At 48.5% G+C, this 27,434-nt stretch overlaps 2 protein-coding genes across 2 annotated transcripts; both read right to left on the minus strand.

Moving 5' to 3' along the window:
* Positions 1-4,618: 4,618 nt before the first annotated feature.
* LOC147976471 (uncharacterized) lies at positions 4,619-7,535 on the minus strand. Its single transcript, XM_087519792.1, has 4 exons — positions 7,487-7,535; positions 7,013-7,165; positions 6,619-6,883; positions 4,619-4,664 (listed from the first exon to the last, which is right to left on the minus strand). The coding sequence occupies exons 1-4, from the start codon at positions 7,533-7,535 to the stop codon at positions 4,619-4,621; spliced, it is 513 nt and encodes a 170-aa protein (XP_087375918.1).
* Positions 7,536-11,465: 3,930 nt separating this feature from the next.
* Positions 11,466-13,130, minus strand: LOC125554121 (DUF4228 domain protein). The gene is made up of 3 exons (XM_048717725.2): positions 12,696-13,130; positions 12,139-12,320; positions 11,466-11,899 (listed from the first exon to the last, which is right to left on the minus strand). The coding sequence occupies exons 1-3, from the start codon at positions 12,958-12,960 to the stop codon at positions 11,666-11,668; spliced, it is 681 nt and encodes a 226-aa protein (XP_048573682.2). The 5' UTR covers positions 12,961-13,130; the 3' UTR covers positions 11,466-11,665.
* Positions 13,131-27,434: the final 14,304 nt, after the last annotated feature.

The raw sequence follows: 27,434 nt of genomic DNA on the forward strand, positions 1-27,434 counted from the left end.
GATTTTTTTGCAGGAAAACTTCTCTCTAAATGGGAAGCCCCTATGTTATCGAGGAGGTCTATCTTTCCGGTGCCATAAAAATCAACAACTTCGAAGGCACAAATCTGAAGGTGGTAAACGGTCAGAGAATTAAACATTATATCTCAGGTAATCTCATAAATATTGATACCAATATTATTGAAACCGTAACCCCGGAGGAATACATAATGGACACTTTCCAGAACGTTTCAGACTCCGAAAAGGAATAGGTATGTGGTACGGTAAGTAAACCGACTCCAAAACAATTTTTAAGGCAATATTTCTCCGTTTTGGAATATTTAGAAAAATAGAAAATTAAGTAGCAGTCCGAAAAGGACATGAGGGCCCCACGAGGGTGGAGGGCGCGCCCTACCCCCCTGGACGCGCCCCCTACCTCGTGAGCTCCTCGTGTGCCTTCTGGACTCCGTTTTCTTGGACGATACGTATTTTGGTCGGTAAAAATTCACTATATATTCTCTCGAAGGTTTTGACTCCCGTATCACGCAAATATTCTTTGTGTTTGCTTCGAGCTGTTTTTCTGACAGATCTAGATTATCATGACGTCCCCAAGTGCTTCCAAGGACAAGTTCTTCGAGAAGGTCATCAACCCTTACCTCACGGAGGTGCTGCGACACCCTCAAACCATTGAGATGTGTGATGGGTTGCTGCACATTCGCGATGCCGAGGGACCAAAGGGAACCAGAAGCGTGGAGACGAGGCTCGAAGCAATGGAGCGACAAGTTTTCAAGTGCCAGGGGATGGTGGAGCGTGGAATCAACGCTAGCCACACGATGCTCGCGGAGTTCACTAACTACTACAAGCCGGATTCCAAGAACACCGAGGAGGCCATCTTCAAGCTACATGAGAAGATCGAGCACCTCCAAGCCCAAATCTATGACCTGCAAAACCAAAACTGTGGGTATGAATATAGATTCTAAAGAATGAGTTTGGCTGCAGATTCGAGGATTCCGGAGACTCGATCATCCTTCTATGATGGTGAACCTATGCCTTGGAAGATGAATGACAAGCCCGCATCATCAACAACACCTCCACCTTCTTCACCAACCAAGGAGATATGATCACATGGGTATGGGCAATCCCCTTGGCAACTGTCAAGCTTGGGGGAGGTGCCCCGGTATCGTATCACAATCACAACTCCTATCTTTTCCGTTTTCCTTAGTTTAATCCTTTTAGTAGTATTTTGATCTAGTAGAATAAAGTTTGTGGCATGATCTAGTTTTGAGTTTTGCCTTATGATCTCTCTATGTAATCGAGTCCGTGAGCTATATAATAAAGATTAGTGTTGAGTCAAGGGCTTGATTTTCTTACTATGATCTTGGGTGAATAAAAGAAAATAGAAAAGAATAAGAAGAAACAAAAGTTCATATTGATCTTATTGATAGTAATGACTTCACATAGAAAGAGTGTGATGATTAAAAGTTGTTGGGAGTTGGTAGACATAGCTTTGGTCATCGTTGCAATTAATAGGAAGTAATAAGGAAAGAGAGGTTTCACATATAAATATACTATTATTGACATCTTTTATGATTGGGAGCACTCATCAAAATATGACATGCTAAAGAGTTGATGTTGGACAAGGAAGACAACGTAATGGGTTATGTTTTCTTATATCTGAGATAAAGTATGTTGTCATGGATCATCCAACATGTTGAGCTTACCTTTCCCCCTCATGCTAGCCAAATTCTCAGCACCAAGTAGAGATACTACTTGTGCTTCCAAATACCCTTAAACCAGTTTTTCCATGAGAGTCCACCATATCTACCTATGGATTGAGTAAGATCCCTCAAGTAAGTTGTCATCGGTGCAAGCAATAAAAATTGCTCTAAATATGTATGATTAGTGTGGGAGTAAGCTTTATATGATCTTGTGATGTGGAAGTAATAAAAGCGACGGACTGCATAATAAAGGTTCATATCACAAGGGGCAATATAAAGTGACACTCTTTTGCATTAAGATTTTGTGCATCCAACCATAAAAGTGCGTGGCAACCTCTGCTTCCCTCTACGAAGGGCCTATCTTTTATTATTATCTTCTACCTTATGCAAGTGTCATGGTGATCTTCACCTCTCCATTTTTAATTTTATCCTTTGGCAAGCCCAGCATGTTGGAAAGAACCTGATATATATATATATATATATATATATATATATATATATATATATATAATTGGATGTAGGGGGGCATGAGTTATTATTGTTGACATTACCCTTGAGGTAAAAGGTTGTGGGGCGAAACTATAAGCCCCTATCTTTCTCTGTGTCCGATTAAAACTCCGTAACCACAAGTATTGCGCGAGTGTTAGCAATTATGAAGGACTAGATGATAGTTGAGTATGTGGACTTGCTTTTTAGCTCTGACATAGACTCTTTCTGATGTTATGATAAATTGCAATTGCTTCAATGATTGAGGTTATAGTTTGTTGGTTCTCAATAAGGTTTCTGATTCATACTTTTGCATTGTGAATAAATCATCACTTGAACATAAGTAATCATATGACGATATCTATGTATGTTGCTGTTATGAGAATAATCATGATGCCCTCATGTCCGTATTTTATTTTTATCGACGCCTCTACCTCTAAACATGGGGACATATTTATTGTTATCGGCTTTCGCTTGAGGACAAGCGAGGTCTAAGCTTGGGGGAGTTGATACGTCCATTTTGCATCATGCTTTTATATCAATATTTATTGCATTATGGGCTGTTATTTCACATTATGTCACAATATTTATGGCTATTCTCTCTTATTTTATAAGGTTTACATAAAGGAGGGAGAATGCCGGCAGCTGGAATTCTGGGCTAGAAAAGGAGCAAATATTAGAGACCTATTCTGCACAACTCCAAAAGTCCTGAAACTCCACAGAATACCTTATAATAAATAATGAAAAATCCTCGCCAAAGATGAAGACCAAGGGGCCCACACCCTTTCCACGAGGGTGGGGGGCGCGCCCCCTACCTCGTGGGCCCCCTGGTGGCTCTCCGATGACCATCATCTCCTATATGAAGTCTTTCGTCGAGAAAAAATAAGAAGCAACCTTTCGGGATGAAACTCCGCCGCCACGAGGCGGAACCTTGGCGGATCCAATCTAGAGCTCCGGCAGAGCTATTCTGCCGGGGAAACTTCCCTCCCGGAGGGGGAAATCATCGCCACCGTCATCACCAACGCTCCTCTCATCGGGAGAGTGCAATCTCCATCAACATCTTCATCAGCACCATCTCATCTCAAAATCCTAGTTCATCTCTTGTATCCAATTCTTGTCTCCAAGTCCGGGATTGGTGCTAGTAGTGTTAATTACTCCTTGTAGTTGATGCTAGTTGGTTTAATTGGTGGAAGATCATATGTTCAGATCCTTTATGCATATTATTACCCCTCTGATTATGAACATGAATATGCTTTGTGAGTAGTTACGTTTGTTCCTGAGGACAAGGGAGAAGTCTTGCTATTAGTAGTCATGTGAATTTGGTATTCGTTCGATATTTTGATGAGATGTATGTTGTCTAGCCTCTAGTGGTGTTATGTGAACGTCGACTACATAACACTTCACCATTATTTGGGCCTAGAGGAAGGCATTGGGAAGTAATAAGTAGATGATGGGTTGCTAGAGTGATAGAAGCTTAAACCCTAGTTTATGCGTTGCTTCGTAAGGGGCTGATTTGGATCCATATGTTTCATGCTATGGTTAGGTTTACCTTAATACTTTTGTTGTAGTTGCGGATGCTTGCAATAGAGGTTAATCATAAGTGAGATGCTTGTTCAAGTAAGAACAACACCCAAGCACCGGTCCACCCACATGTCAAATTACCAAAGTACCGAACGCGAATCATGAACGTGATGAAAACTAGCTTGACGATATTCCCATATGTCCTCGGGAGCGCTTTTCCTTATATAACAGTTTGTCCAGGCTTGTCCTTTGCTACAAAAAGGATTGGGCCACCTTGCTGCACTTTATTTACTTTTGTTACTTGTTGCTCGTTACAAATTATCTCATCATAAAACTATCTGTTACCACTTATTTCAGTACTTGCAGAGAATACATTGCTGAAAACCGCTTATCATTTCCTTCTGCTCCTTGTTGGGTTCGACACTCTTACTTATCAAAAAGACTATGATAGATTCCCTATTCTTGTGGGTCATCAGCCCACAAGAGTAACACAACTAGGTGACAACAACACGGTGAATTGTCGTTATGGTAAAAAAAATTGCAATGTATTACGAAAAACATCTATAAAAGCAAAGAAAAACAGTTAGCGAAACAAAAAAGTTTTGAAAAGTGCCTAAATATATAAGTCCACAAGAATTCACCTCAGTGGCAAACACAACCTTATTTATTGATATCTATGGATATATTAGTTAGATGATAGCATTTTTTATCAGTGCCTAAATATATTACTAAAACTGCAACATACCCTCCTAACTTACTAACTTTCATGGTTTCATCGAACACGTGCACTCAACACAATTGTAATTATGTCAAGTAATGAATACAAAACTCTTGGGGTCTAAACGAACTAACATTGACGTCCCGCAACTATTGTAACCAAGTCTTCCGTCAGTTTGTATCGTGATCCTTGTTTTCTCTTAGAAGCATGCATCCATGAGACAACAACAACAACATGCTGCAAGACTGGACATGAGAACATATAGCAGAAGTCAGGAATCAACTATCATAACAACAATATACTATAGCATCTGCAACGAACCGATGAACCAAAGTGCAAAAAAAGTTAATAACAAATGAAAAATCAAGAGGACGAAAGTTCAAATTACTGTCTTAGCAAGTTTCTTGCCCCTGATATCCGACGTGTATGCAAAGGCATGAAGGAAAAGGTAAATTAGAAGGTACATAGGTGAAAATTTTAGTTGCTATGCAAAAACATACAAGGACAAAAGATGATGACATCAACCCACTAATTATTGGTTTCATGATTGTTAAAATAAAATTTTGTAGCTCAAACCCTCCGCTAGTTCCACAATCTACTTTCAGTGCTGCCTTTATATCGATGTTGACTTCAGCTATATTTCACTTAAGTATGTATCGAAAAACTCTTTCCGCAAATGTTTGTTAGCACGCAATAAGGAGCTAGTTAGCTATTTTGTAACAACTTACCATATAGTCGTACTACTATGGTGGCAACTACTTCAGAACAAACTAATGAGTACATCTTCAACATGATGTTCTAGGCAGGCTGGTATGCACATCACCATCGCGGTGATACTACACGCGTTTACAAATTTGATGTGTATGTTAATACATATAATAACATATTAAAGGAGTAGTTACCATGTCATTTCATCGCACCGACAAGGTGATAATTAATACTAAAGCAGGATAATTACATCACATAGTAAGTTTCCAGCGAACGGCGTGGCAAATGTGTTGTTGTCATGGTAACTACACACAACATCAATGTTAGCACCATCTCTTGTAAGTGCATCACCATCATGGTGATAGCTAATACAACATCACCAATGTCATCACTATGGCGGTGGTAATTTATTTCTACAAAGGAGTGACTAGCTGATAGTGTTTGTGTTGTAGCACATCCTTATAACTTTGCACTCACTTTCACACTTGTGTCGCAGACTCGTCATCAGTGTCATAAATTAAGCAAGTAAACTGTATGACAATGCTTTAATATCAAAAAAGAGTGGCAACTTCATAAATCACTGGGTGATAACTTTTTACAACGAAAACAATATTCCCAAAACATGGATGTATGATATCTAGTTTTGAATATCTCGCTGAAACAGAGCCAAATATGAAGACACGTCACCGGTGCACAATTTATGAGTTGTTTTTTTTAAGTTAGAAATAGTATTTAATATGGTGCAATGCTTCCTCTATTGTTACTGTACTCAGTAACAACAGTTATTCATACATCACACCCTTCGTGTAATTTTATTTCACATATCAGTTTTGTCTTTAACATTCATTTTTCTTTTTGCGGATATTGTCTTCGACCCTCATGATACCATATCAATATTGTTAGATCCATCACGGGGTATATTTTTTATATTAAATGTTGATATTTTTAACATAAATTTGGTCGAGTTTTATAAAGTTTGACTCAACCAAAAACTAATAATATCCAGAGTAAAAAAAAGACGTACTCCCTCTGCTCACAAATATAAGATGTTTTAGCTTGTCTTTTTCTAAATTGAATGTATAGAAGCACATTTTGGTGTGTTTGTTCACTCATATTGTACATAGTCTTACATTGAAATATCGAAAACATCTTACGTTCGTGAACGGAGAGTATTTGGCTAGTTTCTAATTACTAATGTACGTTGATCAGGGGGCAGTGTTGGCTAATTAATGGCGTCCTAGTTCGTCATCTCGCATACACGTATGGTCTCGGTCTGCATAGGACAGACCCAGACGTGTTCCTGTCTCAAAGGTAGCACATCGTGGCCCCGTTTTCCCGGTACCTCGTGCCCATCCATTTACCATTTCTGTTCTGACGTTTCCTGACAGTTGACACCATGCAATCACCATCTGAATTCTTAACTCAAGTCGCAGTTTTGAAGCTGTCAACCGATGACCCGAGGTGAGGAGAGGTGAGGTTGCGGGTACGTACCATCCCTGGGCGAAGGACGGGCCCTCGTGCCGGTGCGGCGGGGGCGGCGGCGGCTGCGCGTACGGCGGGTACGGCTGCGGCGGCGGGTACCCGTAGGGCTGCGCGTACTGGTGCGCCGGGTACGCCATCGGCGGCGGGTACGGCTGGACCGGCGGCGGCGGGTACGGTTGGCCCGCCGGCGACGGGTACGGCTGGCCCGGCGGCAGTGGCGCGTACTGCTCGCGGTTCTGCTGCTGCTGCGGCGACGGCGGGTACTGCTGGTTCGACGGAGGAGGGTACGGCTGGTTCGGCGGCGACGGCGGGTACGGCTGGCCCGGCGGAGGAGGGTACGTCTGGTTCTGCGGCGACGGAGGGTACGTCTGGTTCTGCGGCGACGGCGGGTACGGCTGGCCCGGCGGAGGAGGGTACGGCTGGTTCTGCGGCGACGGAGGGTACGTCTGGTTCTGCGGCGACGGCGGGTACGGCTGGCCCGGCGGCGGCGGGTACGGCTGGTGCTGGTGCTGGCTCTCCTCGACGCCGGTCTTGGCGTACGGGTCCATCGGGTACCCTGATCCGCGACCACGTTTACATGTGTCAAATGTCAGTGCGAATACAAGAATCAATCAAAATTTTAAAACACAAAAAATGCCGCAGAAAAAAGGTATAACCGATTTCGTGCAAACTGTCGGTCGGCGACAGTTCGTTCTTCTTTGGAATTAACAACGCAATGTCAACGAGATTTAGTCAGTCCGCGTGATTTTGATAGAATAAAGAAGAGATCGGAGCATGCATTCACGACGTACCGTTGAAACGGGTAAAATTTAACGGGCTCTGACGAACACAATTGAAAACTAGGACGACGACGATGATGATGATGAGCACGTCTCACCTTGCGGGGGAGGGGCGCCGACAGGGGCATGCGGGTTGTAGTAGCTCATCGGCGACGACGAAGAAGAAGAACTAGTATTGTTTTTTGAACAAGAAGTGAAGAAAACGAAGGGAGATTGTGGTGCTTGATCCGGAGGAGGGGAGGCTGCCGGTTGTTGAGGGAGACGAGCAGACGAGACCGATCTGGAGGGAGGAAGCTGCGCAAGTGATGTGCTGCTACTCGCCTATTCTAGGGAAGCATGCAAGCATTTGCATGCAGAACTAGCCCGGCCAGTACATGCAGACCAAGAGCACCATTTACGGCTGTTGCTTTGTTTGAATTTGCTACAAAGCATCGACCAAATTATCTGTTCGGGGTCTCGATCATATCCTCTCTGACGGGGTCATTTTTCTCCTGTCCGGCCTAGCGGCAATGCCGGGAGTATCATCAGTTTCAGACGAGCGACCGGAGAATGCATGCAGCCTTGCACTGGCATGGTTAGGCCAACTCCATCGCGCGACCCTAAACAGATGTTCGTTTTGTTCGGTTTTTATCTCTTTGGGTAGGGATTTGGGATCGTATCCGGGTCTGTCCTGAAATGCGGTGGCCGTGCGCCCAGCGCGCGGCCGCATCCTTTTGCCTCATCCTATTCGCGTCTATTTAAGAAAAAAGAGACGTTTCAAATGCCAAGCCCCAGTTCACGACCCGAGTTCATCACGCCGGCAACAAAGCCAGCGGTCTACACGACCATCGCCGGCAACACAGTCAGCCTCCAAAATGAATAGTTGTCCTCACCGGCAACACAGCCAGCGGCCGGCAACACAGCCGGCCTCCAAAATGAATGTTTTTTCGCCGGCACACTGCCAGCGGCCCAGCGGGCGAGCGGCACCCATGCCAGCCTCCAAAAAGAATGGCCACGCCGATCGTACGACCTAGTTCAGGCCTTCGGCGTCGAGCATCTCTTTCTGCTTGGCCTCGAATCAGGCCCTCGTCTTGTCGCTCATCTTCGACAAGTCCACGCTCATGATCGCAAGGGCCACCTCCTTCGCTTTGGTGGCGGCATTGGTGGCCTCGATGTCGAGCTGCCTCTGCCTGGCCTTGACGTTGTCGGCCTCGATGTCGAGCTGCCTTTGCCGGGCGGCCTCTTCCATGTCGAGCTGCCTTTGCCGGGCCGCCTCCTCCATGTCTATCTTCCTCTTCTCGGCCGCCTCCTCCATCTCAAGCTTCTGTCGTTGGAGGTCTAGGTATTGCTTCATTTGCTCGTCCTTACTTTGCCGTTTCTTCTCGTCCCTCACATCCTTATGTGACATCATGCCATGCAAAGTCTCATGCAAGGCCATGGATGAGGCGTCACGTATGTCGTCCACCTTTGAGTTGGTCTTGCCCCTTGGCCTCTTCAACGCCTTGCCATCCCCACCTCCGGCAAACTTGGCCATCTTCTTGCCTCTCTTCCTTTGAAGTTCACGGTATTGATCCTTGAACTTAGGGCAATTGTTGATGATCGTCCAACAATGCGTAAGAGTGAATGGCTTGTCATTGTGCCGGGCCTTGAATGCCTCCAAAGATTGAAATGCCTACATCACATGATCAACAACAAGTGAACATGCAAACATATACATGGCCGAAGTCTCATGGCCGTAGCAAGGGCTAGAAAGAGAAGAGCATACCATGTCTCCAACGCCGAGACCACTCACGGGCCATGCTTCAACGCTCTCAAGTGCGGCACAATACTTGTTGCACTCTTGTTGGATGAACAACCATCTTTTTTGAATCGAACCGATGCCACGGTTGCTTGTAATTTGGTAGGGCTCAAACATCTTCCTTTCATGGAATGTTTTGTGGACTCTCGTCCAAAAAACAATGCCCTTTTGTTGCGCGCCGGTCCTTGGATCTTGGCTAATCTCCATCCAACATTGGCAAATCAACTTGTCCTCATCTTGTGTATATGAACCGGTGCGAATGCTCTTTCGCTTTTTTTGTGCTTCCGCTCTTTGGGTGAGCTCGTCTATGAACAATGGAGCGCCACTAATATCAACATCATTGGCTTCATCTTCATCTTCACCTTCGACATAGATGTCATCGTCTTCATGCCACGAATCACCATGGTCGTAGTCAGCACGGTCGTCGGCCTCTTCATCGGGCACGTACTGGGCGCGGCCATCCTGACTTTGGGTCTCATCGGGGTCGTAGGCACGGCCATGCCCACCCTGGAAGATCACGTCCTCCATGTACTGGTTGTAGAAGGGGTCGTCCACCGTCGGCGTTGAGGTTGGCATTTCGTCAAACAACACGCGGGGGGCCGGCATGGTGCTCGTGAACGGTGCACGCGCCTGCTTTCTTTGCATCTCGACGGAAGGCCGCCCGCCGCTGCTGGACCCAGGCGTCACGTTGAGGTTGATGACGGCCGCGGGGCGTGGTGTGGACGGCGCGAACAAGCCCACGTCCGGCGACGCCGAGAAACGGGTCTGGCCGTCGTGCCTGGGTGGAGGAAAGCCGGGCGACATGGGCGCGGCGCGCGACGTCGGCGACTGGCAGTGCGTAGGCCGGGCGACCGACGAGCCTGTGCTCGCCGGGCCGACGGCCGCTGCATGGAACCCCGCCGGACGGCCCATGCCAAGCATGAGGATGGTGTGCGCTTTGTTGACGAGGTCCTCCTTCTCGTCGGCAGCGGCCTTGCGCCGCGCGGCCTCCAGCTCCTCGCGCTGGGCGACGAACTTGGCCGCGGCGGCATTCATCTTGACGGCCGCTCTCCGTTCCCTCCTCTTCGCCGATTTCGCGTCCAACTTGGCGATCTCCTCCGGCGTGTACTCCGACCGCGGCTTCCTTGGCGCCTTCTTCTTCACCTTTGCGGTCGGGGCGATGGCCAGGCCGCCGGAACTCAGCGGGGCGTCGGCCATGGACGGAGGAGAGGGGGGGGGAGGGACGTGGGAGAGTTTGGGGGAAATGGCGCCAAATGGCCGTCGGGGGGTTTTTGGTTTCTCCCACCAACAGGCGGGCCAGGGGAGGACAAGCGTGCGCTGTCCGTTTCACCCCAAAACCGGCGCAAGTTTGGGCCAGGGATGGGTCGAAAGCGGACACAAAATGAACAAAAGTCTGTATGCTCCCGCGCGCTGGGCCGCCTTTTTTGTCCCTTTTACCCCAAACGGATGGGGTCGAAAAGGATAGGGTCGCGCGGTGGAGTTGGCGTTACATGACACCACAGTGCCCAGGGGAGAACAAAACGAAACGATTCCAGCCGCGGCTAGGCAGGCCATAGCACCAGTGCTAGCTCCGATCAGTCCATCAGGTTAACGAGGCCAACGAATCTTTCGGCGCATCACGTGCCCCTGCACGTACGTAGAGCATATGCTGCGCCAGGAATTTTGCCCTCCGGGAGCTATCTATGCAGGCACTTTCCGTGTCGACTTTTCTTGTCTCGGAAGCTAGGCTACCGAGCTACCACACGCCTGCTGCAGTGCAGCGTCGCCGTCTCCAGACGGACAGGCAGATACAGATACCAGCTGCAGTGCATGGGCATGGCGATCACGTCGCCGGTCAAGTTCGATCAGGTCAGGTCAGGTCGGGTCAGTCCCCAACCCATCTCCCACACGCATCCATCTGTCCCTCCATCCATGCATCGTCTGAAGCACCGCCGAATCCCTCCCTGGCTTTGTCACGGAGCTGATCAGATCAGCCCAGAGACCAGGCAGGCAGAGCAAACCGGGGCTTTCCCCTGCGGAGGAGCGAGGGAGATCAGACTATCAGAGATCGCCGTGCACGTGTTGGATGATAGTCTCTGCTACACGTGCATGATGGCTGCTCAGCGCTTGGCCCGGCCGCTGTTCAGATGCCCAAACGAGCAGGCCTCTGACTGGAGATCGATCGATCGATCGATCAATTGAGAATCCCGATCTTTCTCTCCCGATCAAAAGAGATTGAGCCTCCCGATACGTAATAATGTGGGAGGGCTCGCCGCCCGGGACGCTCGACCCACGGCTCGAGCAGTTTGATCGCGTGGTCATTTTGGTTCTCGAGGACCAGTCAATAGTCCATATCATCCGTCACGTTACACACTTTTACACCCAGTGACCCATACTTGCACAGTTGCTACTACTACCACTAGGCATCCATCTGGAGCCGCAGCCACGCAACATTTTACACATACATACACACAGAGAGAGACGGAGCCGTGCGTCTGATCCGGCCGTGTACTACTCCGCTTCAGTCTCGCCCTTCCGCGATGCTCTGCAGGGCCGGCCGCCACTGCCGGCCGAGCCGCCTGCCGAGCGCCAGCCCGGGCGGCAGCAGCGACTCCAGGTCGCAGTCGTCGTCGTCGTCGTCGAGGCCGGGCTCGGACGCCGCGACGCCATTGTTGTCGTTTGTTCCTGCCTTCGGTACGCGCCCGGAGCTCGGTGCGGCCGCGGCCTCCTCCTCCTCCACCGACTGGCGCATGATCTGGAATAAGGGAAAAAGCGCAGGGTTGGTGACACGGCCGTTTCGGGGCATTAACTAGTTCGGACAGCGATGACGAGGACTGGCAGTTCAATTCGGCGCAGATATTGGTACGAGCCGCGATGGATCGGCCCTCCCCGTCGATGGCGACCGAACGGATCACCAAAGATTTGGGCCGAGCCGGTGGTTGCAATGCATGTGCCAGTGAACATTCGGAAGCTAGGAGAAGCATGCGAACGCACCTTTGCGAGCGACCGGTCGGATTCCTCGCGCACGACGCCGGCGTCGGCGCCGCCGCCGCCGCTGCTGCCACGCCGGCGCCTGGGCTTGGCCGGCTTCGTGGGCGCCGCCACCTCGTCCTTGGCCTTGACCATGACGCGGCTGAGCTTGACGTGCCGCTTCGTCGCGAACTCCTTCAGCACCTCTGCTCGATCGATCGCCGCACAGCACCAATCAATGGAGAAGATCTCGTTAGTTACTCCTCGGCGGGAATAGAATAGGGAAGAAGATACTGGCAAATAATGGAGCACGGTGACACCTAGAACGCCAGCTCGCCCCAGAAAGTTATTACGGGTAAAGCTCCACTTAATCCGCCGCTCGAGTAGTCAAAAAACGGCATTTAATCGGACGGCGAGAGGCGGGAATCGCAGCTTAATCCCTCCCTCGCCCGTCGCAGTCGAAGGTACGCACGTACACGCGCAACAAGTTGACGCCGGGAAACATTTTCGGCGCGGCGTCCCAACGCAAGCGATCGGAGGGGGCGGCGGGAGCGAGCTTGGAGGCGGCAGACGCGACGTACCTTCGAAGCTGACGAGGCGGTAGACGCGGCCGAGCAGGAGCGTGTCGTCGGGGCGGAGCAGCTTGAGGTGCTTCACGGGCGGGGCGCCGCCGGGGCCCTCGGAAGACGCGGCGTGCGGGGCGGTGATGACGGCGGCGACGTAGTGGCCCGGGTTGGCGGCCATGACCTCGCCCGCCGGGAGCGACCAGTAGGCCAGCTCCGTGCGGCCGCTGGCCGGGTGCTGGATCACCACCGCCGCCGCGTCGGCCGCCTGGCAGTTACCCATGGCTCTGCACACGCCGGCGTCTGTTCCCTCGTGCGTTCGAGAGGCGAGGGGGTCGGGAGGTCGGGGGCGGGCGAGTGACCGTCGCAGGTGGCAGCGGCGACCGTTTTATAACAAGGCTGGTGCCGTCGACGCCGATGGAGAGAGAGAGAGATACGTGCGGGTGCGGCCGGCTACTCTGTGTGACCGAAGTTAATTATTGGAAGTGGTGGTATTTCCCTCCCACCCGGCGGGTCGACGCCTAACTCGACCGGGCCGGTGTGCCGAATTTAGCTACAGTCCACGTTACTAGGCCGTGCACGCATCAAGCGATGCAGGCCGGCGAGTCCCCCGTTGCGTTGCCTTTTTTCGGCTCTCGCGTGCGTGCGGTGGCCGGGTGCGGCTCGACCGGTCGAGGGGTGTGGTGGCACGAATCAGACAAACCGGGGAGAGTACCAAAACACTAGGAACTACTCAGTGGGGAAATGTTGAGCGTGTTTGGTGGTCTACCAATATGTGGCAGGCGTACAAAAAATGATGAGAAATTGTCCTAAAGTTGATGTCAAGCTTGCGAGAAGAATGAATCTGTAACATGTTATGTATATGTATGTATGTACTATACGTATATGTATAGGACTGCTAGGAAAGTGTGGAATGAGGATGGGCCGGCAGAGGACGTACGTAGTGCCACCAAGGACACGAGGCCCCCTGGCAAGGACCCAATGGTGGATTAAGAGGGAAAACTTGGAGCACGTCTGGTTCGCAACCAAAATTGGGACAATCGTAGGAAAAAAATGAAAAAATGAAGACAATTTGGTTTTGGACGAAACTTTTCCGGTTTTGAGACTTAACGGACTAAATGTCACCCAAAGACAATTGAGATTCAGTAAACCTGAGGGACCGAAATTATACTTTTCTCTTAAGCAAATAATGGACATTAATAGTTACTCCCTCCGTTCCAAATTACTTGTCGTGGTTTTACCTCCGTTCTAAATTACTTGTCGAGGTTTTAGTTTATTGAATTAAAACCACAAGTAATTTGGAACGGAGGGAGTACAACGTTTACTATGGACCAAACAATGAGTTAATTCTTTTTTGAAATCTGGGGCTCCATTGGGCCAGGTTTTCCAAAGAAGGGAAAATAAATTGTTTATATAGAAACCTCAAATAGTTCGTAAAAAATTTCCATTGTGTGTATGTGTAAATCTCATTAGGACATACTCCCTCCCTTCTGAATTATTTGTCTTAGATTTGTCCAGACATCGACGCATCTTGACACATAATTTGGGACGGAGGTAATACTTTATCATGTGAGCTATGCACACAGATTTGTTGTTTGTAATAGCAAAAAATGTGTTTACTATTTTCTATTTTCAACTCTACATATAGAAAAATGTTTTAAATTAAAATGTATAGGTAGCTCAATCATATCTTTATGTACATGTTTTTATTATTTAAAAATTTGTAACATTTCTCTCATCACTGTTCCATTTGCAGTTTTCATGTTTTTTCTTAGTTCCATCATGGCAGTTTTCTTTTCTTTCATAACATTTTAATTTTTGCATCATTATCATAAAAAAAACTAATAACTTGTTGCCATGGGAACTTAATTTTCGTTGTCATGGAAACTAAAATTATACAACCACGACAACTTGAAATATTTCTTTTTTGTATATCTTTTTAGTGCACCATGGTAAACTGTATGCATTTTTTAATCGATATGCAAATTTGCCATGTATGATTTTATTTTTTCTGCAGTGAAACATGGTAATATTTTGGTTGTTTTTATATATTTTTTTGGATTTAATATGGCATATTTTCCGTGTAGGTTTTTTTGTAGTTGAGCGTGGCAATTTCTTGTATGTAGTTTATTTTTTGTAGTTTATCATGGCAATTTTGTGTATCTATTCTATTTTTTTTGTAGTTTATCATGGAAATTCCCTGTATGTATTGTGTTTTTTTTGTAGTTTATCATGGCAATTGCCTCTATGTATTTTATAGTTTTTTTTAGAAAAAAAACTGTAAGTTTATTCATACTCTAGAACGTTCGCCCGGGCCACGCATTAGCGCGTACTATTGCGAGCCTTCTATTCATTCGCTCGCGTCAGCCGTTGCGAGTGATCGATTTGTTCGCACCAAGCTGGCTCCTGATCTGGCGATCGTGCGTTCTGTGCGTCCATAAAATATTGGTTCTATATTTATCACTATGTGTGGTATTTTATCATGAAAATCTAGTCTGATTTAAAGTAGGAAATAATTTCCAACAAGCAGTAGAGTCTCCAATCTTAGCTAGTTGTACAAGGCAAGGCGTTCATACGACAGCCGGAAAAGTAAGTTCTTCCGCCGGCAAGCTCCGTTCTGAAATTTGGAAACCCCCCCCCCCCCCCCCCCTCCCCCCCTCCTTTTCCTTTGACCAATGTGTGGCGAAAACAGTAGACGCTGCGGACTTGATTGTATGTCACTTCTCTATATATGGTTTAGCCAGCAACAAAACCTACAATTTTTGTCACCACAAACGAACGGTCCAGGGAACGACTTTTTGGGGGGAGGGGAGGGGGGGGGGGGTGTCACTTCACCATTCTAGGTCAAATCTCTTGTTGGCTTGGATGGGGCATTCGGCATTAGATGTTAGGTGTTGGTGTGATGTCTGATTGGTATTAAGCTCGGACATTCGGCACCCTCTCATCACGGGGATAGGAGTAGCGACTGGTGTTGCCAAGATGGTGGCTTCAAGCTTACTGATGTATTACTTTGTAAGGGCTTTGCGAATAATTAACAAAATGACTGTATGCATCATCCAGATGTAGAGGCAGGAGATACATCCTCCTTTTTCAAAAAGAAAGTCAAATCTCTTGTTTTATCATTCTTTTTTTTAGATCAATCTTGTTTTATCATTCTAAGTGCGATTAAAAGAACACGAGTGTGTGCACGTGTTGCACGCGTGCAAGCTCATGTGTACCTTGTTCCATGCAATCACAGAAAAAGGGCAAGCCATTTAATTATTACAAAAGGGGTCAGCTATTTTTGGGTAGATTTGGATTGGCTATTACTTTTTTTTAGTCCGCATTCATAGCGGTTTAAGGACTTCTCGTCCCTTTGTGGTTGCTTCAATTTGAATCATCCCACCGAATGTTCTAGCGTCGCAATAGTAACTTATCGGTCGTATGAGAAACGGCAAAAGCGATTACTATACATACAGTAGTATAAAGTATATAGAGACATTTTCTTCTACTTTGGAGAAACTCCACTCCACTTCTGGGGATCTGTACCGGATATGGTACGTTGCTGGTGATAAACGGTACTTTGCGGGTGATAAAACAACGCTTCATGACATATGCGCGGGAAATTTGGGTCATGGCTTCTGCCTTGAGATGAAAATGAACCGTATCCGCGTCTAGAATAATTCTATCAAAAAAAAATTCCCGTAAAATTACGTCGCTGGCACAACAAGCTATCCCACAACTGCAATCACCGTCATGGCTGCGTGTAGATTAATCAAGACATGATTAGTCAAGAGGACTGTTAGTAGTGTTATCTAGCCAAACAAGGGTGTAACGTGATGGCGCATGCAATGTGTTTACTGCGGCCGTCTCCATGATTCTTCTCTGTGCCTCCACACATCATCATGGGCCGGGTTGACGCACCCTCTCGACCCCCTCCCTCCGAGACGAACAGTCCACACGCCAGGCGACGCGTTGACGGCCATGCATGGCCCCAAGAAACTCTCGCAGGATGAAGATCATATCATCCATCGCCGGATGAAACCTGGTCGATCGTGGATACAAGAACGGACGACCGCGTCGAGGGCACGCTTGCCTGCCCGATCGCGCTCTTCCCCATCACATACCTTGGCATCCCGCTCTCGACCCGGAAGGTCTCCGCAACGGCTCTTATGTCGTTGGTGGAGCGGATGGCGCGCAAGCTGCCGACTTGGAGGGCGTCCCTCCTCTCGCGAGGAGAGCGTTTAGTCCTGGTGCGCCATGTTCTTGCCGCTATGTCCGTCCACCTGCTTATGACCATGGCGCTCCGACCCGCTATTCTCAAGAAGATAAACAGGATCATGCGCAATTTTCTTTGGCACGGCAAGGCCGATGCCTCTGGTGGAGGCTGCCTTGTTAGTTGGCAAAAAGTGTGCCGCCCCCTGAAGCTGGGTGGGCTTGGCATTCCGGACCTGCAGCGCACCGGCGTGGCACTTCGCGGTAGGTGGCTCTGGCTTCAGGCCACTGATCAGTCCCGTCCCTGGCGCCACCTTCACTTGCCCTTTGATCCTGAGGTCCAGGCGATTTTTGATGCTTCCTCTTACTGGATCCTTGGCGATGGGACCTCCTGCTTGTTCTAGAAAGACCGTTGGATCTCGGGTCGCTCGGTCAGCGAGCTTGCGCCGGCCGTCCTCGCCCTTGGTCCCCAAGCGCCGGAGGCATACGACGACCGTTGCGCAGGGCATCCACAACAGGGCCTGGGTGGGAGATATCCAGGGTGCCTTGGGGCCGGCTGCGATGGTTCAATACGTCGAGCTTTGGTGCGCCCTGCAGCCCGTAACCCTAACTCTCGACCCCGACGTGTTACGCTGGAAGTGGACCGACTCGGGCATCTACAGTGCGAATTCCTGCTACCGAGCCATGTTCGCTGGCTCCACCATCGCGCCCAACTGGAAACTCATCTGGCGCACGTGGGCCTCGCTGCGGATCCGTGTCTTTGCGTGGCTCGCAAGCTAGGATTGTTGCTGGTCCGCCGCCCGCCTCGCGCGCCACGGCTTGCCGCATGACGGCCGCTGCATCTTCTGTGACCAAGTGCTGGAAACCCTCGATCACCTTCTCGTACAATGCCCATTCTCCCGGATCATCTGGCATGAGATATTCGCCTGGTGCCGGCTGCCAAATCCCCCTCCAGACACCGATGATTGCTTCCTCGAGTGGTGGGCTGACTCTACCAGGCGGGTTCCAGCGGCCTTGCGGAAAGGTCTCGCCTCCCTCGCCCTTCTCACTGCGTGGTCCATCTGGCGCCGCCGGAATGCATGCATCTTCGACCACATGCACCCCTCCACTACGCTACTTCTACAGATCATCAAGTACGACGCTCGGGCATGGACTTCTGCCGGGGCCAAGGACATTGCAAACTTTATGCCTTCCTGATGTGTAGATAGCTAGGTTGGGGCCGAGCACCCCCATATATTCTGCTCATGTACCACTTTTCCACGCCAACTCTACGTACGTGGTAAAGTGATATCCGTGTAATCCTGACACTCTTGCTTTCTGCCTATCAATGAAATGATATGCACCTTGTGTATTCGTGAAAAAAAAGAACGGACGACCGGGCGGCTGTTTGGCCCGGAGACAGTGAAAGTTGGTGGCGTGTCTGGAAACCGCGGTGCCTTCTGGGCCAAGAAGCACTACATGGTCCGTTTGTTAGCTCCATTTATTAATTCTGGGCCGGTTTGGCACCGCTGAGCGCTCTACTATTTCTGGACAGCTACCATATTTCTATTAAGAGCTAGACCCGGGAGACCGTTGGATCGAAGAAGAAAAGCCCCGAGGACAGCTGAGCTGATCAACCTCGGCCCTCATCATGCCACGATTTCAGTCCGGCAATCAAGTCAACTTGGCCGTGCGTGCGTGTGGTACTAGTATTGGCGTACTCCACTAGGTAGCTCCCAGGGTTTCGGTTAAGAAAGCGAAGAGGCAACTTAATCGCATAGCTAGCTCGTAAACAAAAGTACTTAGGAAAGCGAAGAGGCAACAAAACCGCATAGTTGGCTCGTAATTAATCTCGAGGAACCTGCGAAATCGAACGCGCAAAATATTGCTCCTGCCTGTCTTGTCTGTCTTGTGCCGAGCAGACAGTCGGGCAGCATTGTGGTACTACTAGTAGCTCACTCCACCTCTCTAATTGATGAAATATGTTTTCCCGATAGAGTAAAAAATAGCACTTCCTCCGTAAACTAAGAGCATATATAATAGAAGATATAGATGCAAAAATAACTACCTTTTACATCTCCGTGACCCAAAAACGCCGCTCCAACAAATCATGTAGATGCAAAAAATTACATCTCTACCGTTCGGAGATGTAACTACAACACCCCGGAGTGCAAATTTGCATCTTCACCTACAGAAGATGTAAAAATGCGTCCGCCCGCTAATCGCCCAGCTGCCACTTCCTTCCCCTTCCGCGCGACCAGTCGTCGTCGGCCAAATCCGCACCAAAACGACGCTGCCGCCCCCCCGCCTGACGGCCGCCGGGCCCATCGCGACTTTGCCCCCGCCGTCTGCCTCGCCGATTTGCCGCCCGGAGCCGCCGATTCATTTCCGGCCGCCGCCAAATCGAAGCTTGTCCGGCAGCTGCGGCTGGCCTAAACGCCTTCCCCGGCGAGGCCTACGATGGGGTAGGCTTCATCCAAGTGTAGCCCCCCGCCGGAGTTAGTGGAGGCGTGCCACTCCGCCCGCCCGACAGCCACGCGGAGCTCCCGCCAACGTACGGCCGTCTCTTCTGCCGTGCAGTCGCCGCCGCCCGCAACCGCTGCCGCATACAACTGCCCAACCCGCAGTCGTCGCCGCCCGCAACCGCTGCCGCCTACGGCTGCCAGTCCGCAATCGAACGATTTCGTCCACCCCGCAAGCAAGGTGTTTGACGAAATTCCTGAAGGTAAAAAAAGATGAAACTTGACTTTTTTTTTGTTGGGGATGGAAAATAGTTTGACGGTGATTTTCCGCATTGTAAATGAACTCGTGTGACTCCTCTTTTGTGGACGATTCCTCGTCGGATGAGGAATTTGATTTAAATGAAGAAGACATTGCAATGCTAGTGGCAATGCACAAAGGGAAGAAAGCGAAAGCACGGTGGTTCTGTCTATGGCCGTGCATTCATTCCAAGAGAACGGATTGATGCGCAACTACTTCGGTTCACTACCCGTTTTTTTTGAAGAAATACTTTCGACGCTGGTTCAGAATGTCCAAAGATGAACATCGGTTGTACAACGGCTGTACAACAACTGAACAACAACTACAGCGGCCGGCCCGTTTTGCATCTCCAGTTTACATCACCTATTGGAGTTGCCCATTTACATCACCGTTTGCATCATCCGTTGGAGTTGGGCCTTTTTTAGAGATGCTAAAGATGTAAATTTTTACATATCTTGTTTTACATCTTCAAATTTGCATCTTGAAGATACTCTATGTAGATACTACTCACTACAGCTCGGCACGAACTTCCTTGTACCAGGCATCATCAACTGGCGTCCATATTCAGATTCCGGCCACTGGCCAACCCGGCGCATTCAGGCAGGCAAACATACATGCATGCACCCAACGCTGCTCCAACGGGAGCCTAGCAAGCAACCAACCCGGACGACCCGATCTGGCGATCTCCATCTCCCGGCCGCCTCCACGCACGGCGCGCGTACACCGCTAGCTCCTAGCATTTCTTATCGGCGGTGGTTACCTCATTGCTTTCACCCCAGGAAGAGGCAGGTGGCTTTTCCGTGCTAAAGCGGCGTTCCGCTAGGGACGCCAAGTCGATCGACGACCCCCCTGGAGGAAAAGTGAAAGCGTCGGAGAACACCCCAAAGAAGTAATTTCCCGGGCGCGCGTCCGGGGAATCGGCCGACCCGTGGGTTGAGATGGCCGTGTCAACCATCAACCGGCGGCCACCTTGCGCTTGTCCCGTTGCCGCGCCCGCATCGCACACACCAACGGCGACGCATGGACGGAGGGGTGCATTGGCGCGCAAGCAACGGTGCCCATCCCGGTTGCGTCTCCCCGCAAGCAGCAGCCTCCGTCGTAGTACGTAGAGATCTAGCAAGGGGACAAGGGAAAGGGCTGGCGGCCGCACTTTCTTGTGCGTGAAGGGTGACGCGCACGCGGTGAAGGGCGCAACGCGTGGGGCGGGCGGACGAGAAAAAGGAGTATGTAGATAGGGATGAGAGTAAGAATTTGCGGGCCGAAGCAAGCAAGGCAAAGGGAGAGGCAGTAGGTTGGAGCGTGCATGCATGGTCCCGGTCGGCAACCGCACCATCTTTGTGCGTTTATTAGTGTGGCGGACGTGCCCGCGGGTTATTAGATGTCCATTCTTTCCCGGCGTTTGTTAGTGGATTAATGCCCAAGTTAATACTCGCTTTTCCGGTTGGGGTTCCGGCCATGTGGCGCGCGTGTCGCTTGCTGCCTTGCCTCGTCACTTGCTTCGGGTTCACTGTTGGTACACGATAAGCTCTGATCAACCGAAGCATTGTGGGTGGATTCTTTTTTTTTTTTGAGGAAACACTTTCGATTTTCATCAACTATCAAGGTAGTATAAAGAACACAAAAAATAAAAAAAATACATTGATGGCTGTAGAATATATGATGACGGCTACAAGCACTGGGGTGAGCCGAAAGCGCACGACCGTCTTTACCCCTCCCTCATCAGAGCCAGACAAACCTTGTTGTGTTAGACAGTCAGGGAATTGCCGTGCTAAGGCCCCATAGGAGTAGTGCACCAGAACAACAATCGCCGCCGATGAAGAGAAGCGTAGATCGAAAGGATCTAATATGTAGACACACGAACGAAAGACAAAATCTACTTGGATCTACCGAAGATAAATGCCGACCGAATCCTACGAGATCCCACGGAAGCAAACATCCACACGCCCTCCGACGATGTTAGAAACACCACTAGGACAGGGACTAGGTGGGGTGAAACTTATTCCATCTTTGAAGAGCCGTCCCCGCCTCGTCTCTCTAAGCAGGACACAAACCCTACTAAAACTCAGAAAAGCATGAAAAACCGGAGCCCTTCCACCGACAAAGGTCAGAATCCACCATGACACCATGGCCCTAAGACCACAGAAGACGAGGTAGACCAGCGGCAGCACCGGCAGGAGCCACGAGAAACCCTAGCCAAAGGATCCTCTTTCTTCTGCAGTAAGCAAGAAAACAATAAACTACCGTGGGTGGAATTACCATGAGTGAAATACATCTACGGTCTTTCTGCTTGCCCGGCCGACGGGTCGTACTATTAAATTTCTGCTTAGGTTTAGGGTCTAGGTTTTAAGTTCTAATATTTGAAATTTGATGATTTTATCAGTCATCCTTATCATGTTTAAATTGTTGAAACTTGATGAAACTTTTAAAACTTGTCAAAACGTATTCAAGAATGATCTTGTCTTAAAGTACTCGTCGGAAATAACACATTATGCAATGGAAACATAAATAGACTCTTGGTCCAAAAGATATAATAGATCAAATTTAAAAATCAAATGAAAAAACATGAAAGTGGGGCGGATGGAGCATGCTTCTCTAAAAAAAGCATGCATGTAATCAAAGGCTAAACACATGTAATCAAGGGCTATACATGATTATTTTTAAATAGGTTGGCCTGACAAGGATAAATAACGCATGTACATCCATGGTCTCGGAGTGGAGTCATTTTCCTTTCATATATGCCGCACGTTGTGGCGTTGCAACGCGCACAGACGGGCGAGCCAGTGGGCCAACCCATATCAGCTATAAGCAAAAGGGTTCTGGTTTCGGTTTTGGGAACCTTCATCGGTTTTTACTTTGTTTACTAGTTAACCGGGTTTATAATTACTACCTTCGTGTGTACATATAAGATGTTTTGTCAGTTCAAATACAATTAGGAGTATTTTTCTTATTCTTCATAAATTCATTTTTTAAATAGTCAAACTCTTCAGGATTGTTCGGAATTTCAGAAATTATGTGCAATTTTCAAATTTTGTTGCTGTTTCAAGGAACGTTCATATTTTCAAAAATTCTCATGTTTTTTAAATATCATTTTCAAAAAAATGTGGTGGCTTCAGAAAAGAGCATTGCATGTAAAAGAATATGACCTATGGCCTCATTTGTCTTCATCCAGCTGGATACACGAGGCAGCACCGGTGGTGCCCCATTGTACATGCCCTAAGGACCGGGCGCTCCTATATCTCGCCTTCAGCGAGTCTGACTTCCATCTCGCTGAAGAGCGAGCAAGCTGGGTCGGCCCATGCACGCAGGAGGCCACAACCTCTTTTTCCTTTTTTCTGATGGTTTACTTTTTTTGTTTTTTGCTTCATTTTTGTATTTTTGTTTATACTTTAAAATACTTTAAATATAATATATTACAAAAAACAATCTTCAAACAATAAATGAAATATATGAAACAAGTATTTGAATTTTTTTGGTAAAGTATTTGAAGAAAAGTTGACCATGTATGAAAAAAAAACTAATTGGGCATTTGAAAAAAAATGTTGAACAAGTATTTGAAAAATGTTAATGAAGCATTTGAGAAATGTTAAATGTGCATATAAAAGATGTTGACCATGTATTAAAAAATGATGTTTTTTATCATGTATATTAAAATTTTAATCCAAAATTGGAAAAAATATTAATCAAGTCTTTGGAAAATGTTAAATGTGTATAGAAAAAATGTTGACCATGTATTTAGAAAAGTTAATCTTTTTATTTGAAAGATGCTAATCAATCAGTTTAAGACATGTTAAAAATGCATAGAAAGGATGTTGACCATGTACTAAAAAATGCTAATCTTCTATTTGATTTTTTTAATAAAGTATTTAAAAATATTTAAATTTTGTAATATAAAAAATGTTGACCATATATTAAAAAAATGTTAAATTTGTATTTAAAAAATTTAAAAGTATATTAGGAAAATCTTTGTTCACATATTCAAAATATGTAGAATGAAACCCAAAAATTAACAAAGAAAACCAAAAAAGGAAACAAAATAAAAAAAGGGAAAGTAAAATAAAAAACAGAATAAACAAATGAAAAAAACGGAGAAGAAAAAAAGAAAAGAAACAAAAGAAAATGAACAACATACATAAATTTCCTTCTCTAGTCGTTGTCTTAGGCGGGCCAGAAGCTTCCTCAAAGTTTACTAACTGGGCTGACCAGGCCGCATACAGAAATTTATCCATCTAGCACAGGCTGGCCCAAAGTAGGAGTATTCTACGCGGGTATTCTACACATTTCTCAGCTGGAGCTGCAACCGCACGCCAAGCTCTGAAACAACAGCGAACAGCGCGCACGTAATCATCACAGAGCCGCTGCTGCTCCTCGAATTCGTTCGGTACTTAGGACGTTCCCATTTCAATTCACTGTAATAAACAGGCATTCAGTGCAGGAGACCAAATTGACTAGATCCAGAGGAACCCAAATTGACATTTCGATGACGCCACCGCGGATTGCAACGCGCTGCTTTGCCATCGCCGGCCGCGCAACCCGCACGACACCACACGCCAACGCTCGCTTGGTGCGCGCTGGCGCACCGGCTGACCTCTTCTATGATTCTTCGATGCGTCCACGCCGCCGCGGCGTAGGTTAATCCGCCCGCCAAGCACAAGCCAATTAGGCGACTGGGTTTCATGTTTGCACGGCCGCCCAATTAACTAGCGTGCTGCACTACGAACCTATGATGGTACCGACACGTTCTCCAGATATGCGGCCAATGACTGCACGGCCAAATATTGGCTCCATCGTCTTGTTTTTTTTAAAAAAAGTGGAGGACCCCCGACCTCTGCATCTTGGCGATACATACGGCCACTTTACTAATTATTCTTACAAAACCTTACAAAGTCATACTCCTATCTAAAGCCACCGTCTAAGCAACAACTGTCGCTACTCCTATCCAATTGATGAAGGGACGCTGATAGTCTGGGCCTAATAACAATCAGACATCGCAGCCAAACCTAAACATCGAAGACCTGAGGTCCCAACCAGGACGCCTGCCGGGTATGGGACACCTACCAGCCCGGCACACTCCTCAACCAGGACGCCTGCCGGGTATGAGGCCGCCGCAGCCACCTGCCACCAATCCATCTTTAGTGTTATATTGTTGCATCCACCTTGCCCGGCCTTTCTGCCATCGATGCCACCACGACGCCAGATAACGCACCCTGCTGCGCGAGTCCCTCGCCACACATCGGACGCCGAGTCTCCACTGCGCCATGCCGCCGAGATACGCCACCATTAATGTGTAGGATGAATCACCGCTCCACCAAAAATTCCATCCACTGGTCCCTCAAACCCGTGTACACCTCCAAGAATGACGCCACAAGACGGAAACGACACAATAATGCCGCCGTCATCCGATCTACTGATCTAGGGTTTCCCCCGGAGGTAGCAGATAGTGGCCTGAAACTTCTCAACAGCGATGCCTTCAACAAGGGAACGACACCGAATAGTGCCGCCATCGCCGCCCTCGGCAGCAGTCGCGAGCAGGTCTTCACCCAGATCTGTTCCAATGGCCTCCATCAAGCGTCTTGTGCACGGATCGTCCACCACCACGGCCGCCACGTCGCCCGTCGCGAGTCCACAGCCGCCGACACATCCTCCGCCGCCCGAGGCCGTCGCCCCGGGATCCAGCCTTCGCTGGCCGCCGGATCTCACAACCCTACCACGAAGCCACCGAGCCCCACCTCACCGTCGAACGCCACCCGCCGCAGATCAACGTCCACGACCCCACCATGGAGTCGCTGAGCACTGCCCGTCGACACGGCACGCACCACATCGTGGGCGGCCAACGAGGGCGGAGAAGCTAGATCCGGCCAAGCCCGGCCAGGATCCGGCCTCTCCCTGCGCTGAAGCCACTCCCGCGGCCCTGCATCTCGCCCGTGCCCAAGGCGACACAGGCAATGCATGCGCGCGCAACGCCGCGGAGAGGGGAAAACGCCCCGCCGCCACCTTCTCTGGGGCGCACGCGGACTTCGCCGACGGCCCCTCCAGCGACGGCGAAGCGAGGGAAGGGATGAGGGGGGCCTGGCGGTGGTGGCGCTAGGGTTTCCCGTGTCACCCGGGGCGATGCGGGGGCTAGGGGGCCCACCTATAGGTTGATTCGCTAAGACTACTCGGAATTAGAGAATGGCTCCCCCACCGTCTTGTTGAGAAGGATCTCTCTATCATGTATAAAGGACATGGCGTATTGGCTCTTGGACGCATGTGCACCTGAGGTGAGCAGTAAAAGAATTTAAAAAATAGTAAAAAAATTTAGAATCCTTTTGTGATGCTAGATGCTCACGCCCATGAAGTGCGTACCAAATTTTGCGGAGTTCGGACATTTCATTAGCTCTCAGCAAAAGGGCAATTTTTAGGGTTGTAAGAAAGATTATTGTTCACGTACTATTTTTGACCGATTTTGTCTTTTTTTCCACGAGCTTCTCAGATGTCCGAACAAGCTGAAATTTGGCACGAGCATCATGCACCGGAATTTCTTTCACCTATTTTTTTTCCAAATTTTTTGAATTTCTTTTGGGCATCAAATTGAATATCTGCTAAATTGTTAGCTTCATTATGCTATGGGGAAAGATGATTGAGCACACCACATGTTATATGGCTATTTTTTCCCCTTAGACACCTATTCTTATTTGTGTAGTAGAGGTGCCTTTCCTTTGGAAAAACACGAAACTTTATTTCTTTGAGATAATCATTACATTGTTTATGGGGATTGATACAATTTCATTTAAAGGCTCCTCAAGCCAATCAGAAATAAAAAAAATGTAGCTAATCTAGTAGGTTTGTGTAGTAGAGGTGCCTAATTAAGGGTCTACACTACACAAATAAGCATTGGTACTTAAACAAAAAACCAGTTTGTTTTCTAAGCACTTCTCGAAACACTTAACGTTGTATATTGCCTAAATGGTTTTCAAGACTTGAGCTCTGTCGCCGCTCCGACGTCCATTTAGCCGCCGGGCTTCTTCTCCACCTGTCCGGCACGAATCCAACACTAGCGTCGTGTCTGGCAAAAGCTTGCAGTGCATCACCACCCTGACACTGGTGCTGGTCTCCACGAAGTTGGCCTCAGAGTGCTTGTCCAAGGCCAACGACAACAACCATGGCCGCAGATGCGAAGGACACGATACCTACGGCGGCTACTCAGAGGCCCCCAAAAGGCGATAATTTGTCTGGTTCCTCCTCTGACACATCCGGCTCCAACGACGAGAAGATCAACATCGACCCCTATGTGGCATCTGAGCGCTACTTCTGCGACAACGACAACAAGGGAAGGGTAAGGGCGGCCGAGGGAGTCCTGGATTAAGCGGTCCTCGGGCGTCCGGCCTGTTGACATGGGATGGACTGATGGCTGTGAAGGTACAATACCGAAGACTCTTTCCCGTGTCCGGATGGGACTCTCCTTTGCGTGGAAGGCAAGCTAGGCGGCCGGATGTACTATTTCCTTTCTATGTAACCGACATTGTATAACCCTAGTCCCCTCCGGTGTCTATATAAAACGGAGGGTTTAGTCCGTAGAGGGAGGGACAATCATAATCACATAGGCTAGACTTTTAGGGTTTTAGCCATTACAATCTCGAGGTAGATCAACTCTTGTAATACTCATATTCATCAAGATCAATCAAGCAGGAAGTAGGGTATTACCTCCATAGAGAGGGCCCGAACCTCGGTAAACATCGTGTCCCCTGTCTCCTGTTACCATCAACCTTAGATGCACAGTTCGGGACCCCCTACCCGAGATCCGCCGGTTTTGACACCGACATTGGTGCTTTCATTGAGAGTTCAACT

The sequence above is a fragment of the Triticum urartu genome, chromosome 4A (genome assembly GCF_056163025.1).
Source record: "Triticum urartu cultivar PI428250 chromosome 4A, HENAU_Tu73, whole genome shotgun sequence".
NCBI lineage: Eukaryota > Viridiplantae > Streptophyta > Magnoliopsida > Poales > Poaceae > Triticum > Triticum urartu.

Coding starts and splice junctions, on each gene's coding strand:
- LOC125554121 (XM_048717725.2), bottom strand. CDS start 12,960: ATGGGTAACTGCCAGGCGGCCGACGCGGCGGCGGTGGTGATCCAGCAC. Junction 12,321..12,695: donor CCGCCTCGTCAGCTTCGAAG/GTACGTCGCGTC, acceptor TCGATCGAGCAG/AGGTGCTGAAGGAGTTCGCG. Junction 11,900..12,138: donor CCGACCGGTCGCTCGCAAAG/GTGCGTTCGCAT, acceptor CCCTTATTCCAG/ATCATGCGCCAGTCGGTGGA.
- LOC147976471 (XM_087519792.1), bottom strand. CDS start 7,535: ATGAGCTACTACAACCCGCATGCCCCTGTCGGCGCCCCTCCCCCGCAA. Junction 7,166..7,486: donor CGGCGCCCCTCCCCCGCAAG/GTGAGACGTGCT, acceptor GTCGCGGATCAG/GGTACCCGATGGACCCGTAC. Junction 6,884..7,012: donor CCAGCCGTACCCTCCTCCGC/CGGGCCAGCCGT, acceptor ACCCTCCTCCGT/CGAACCAGCAGTACCCGCCG.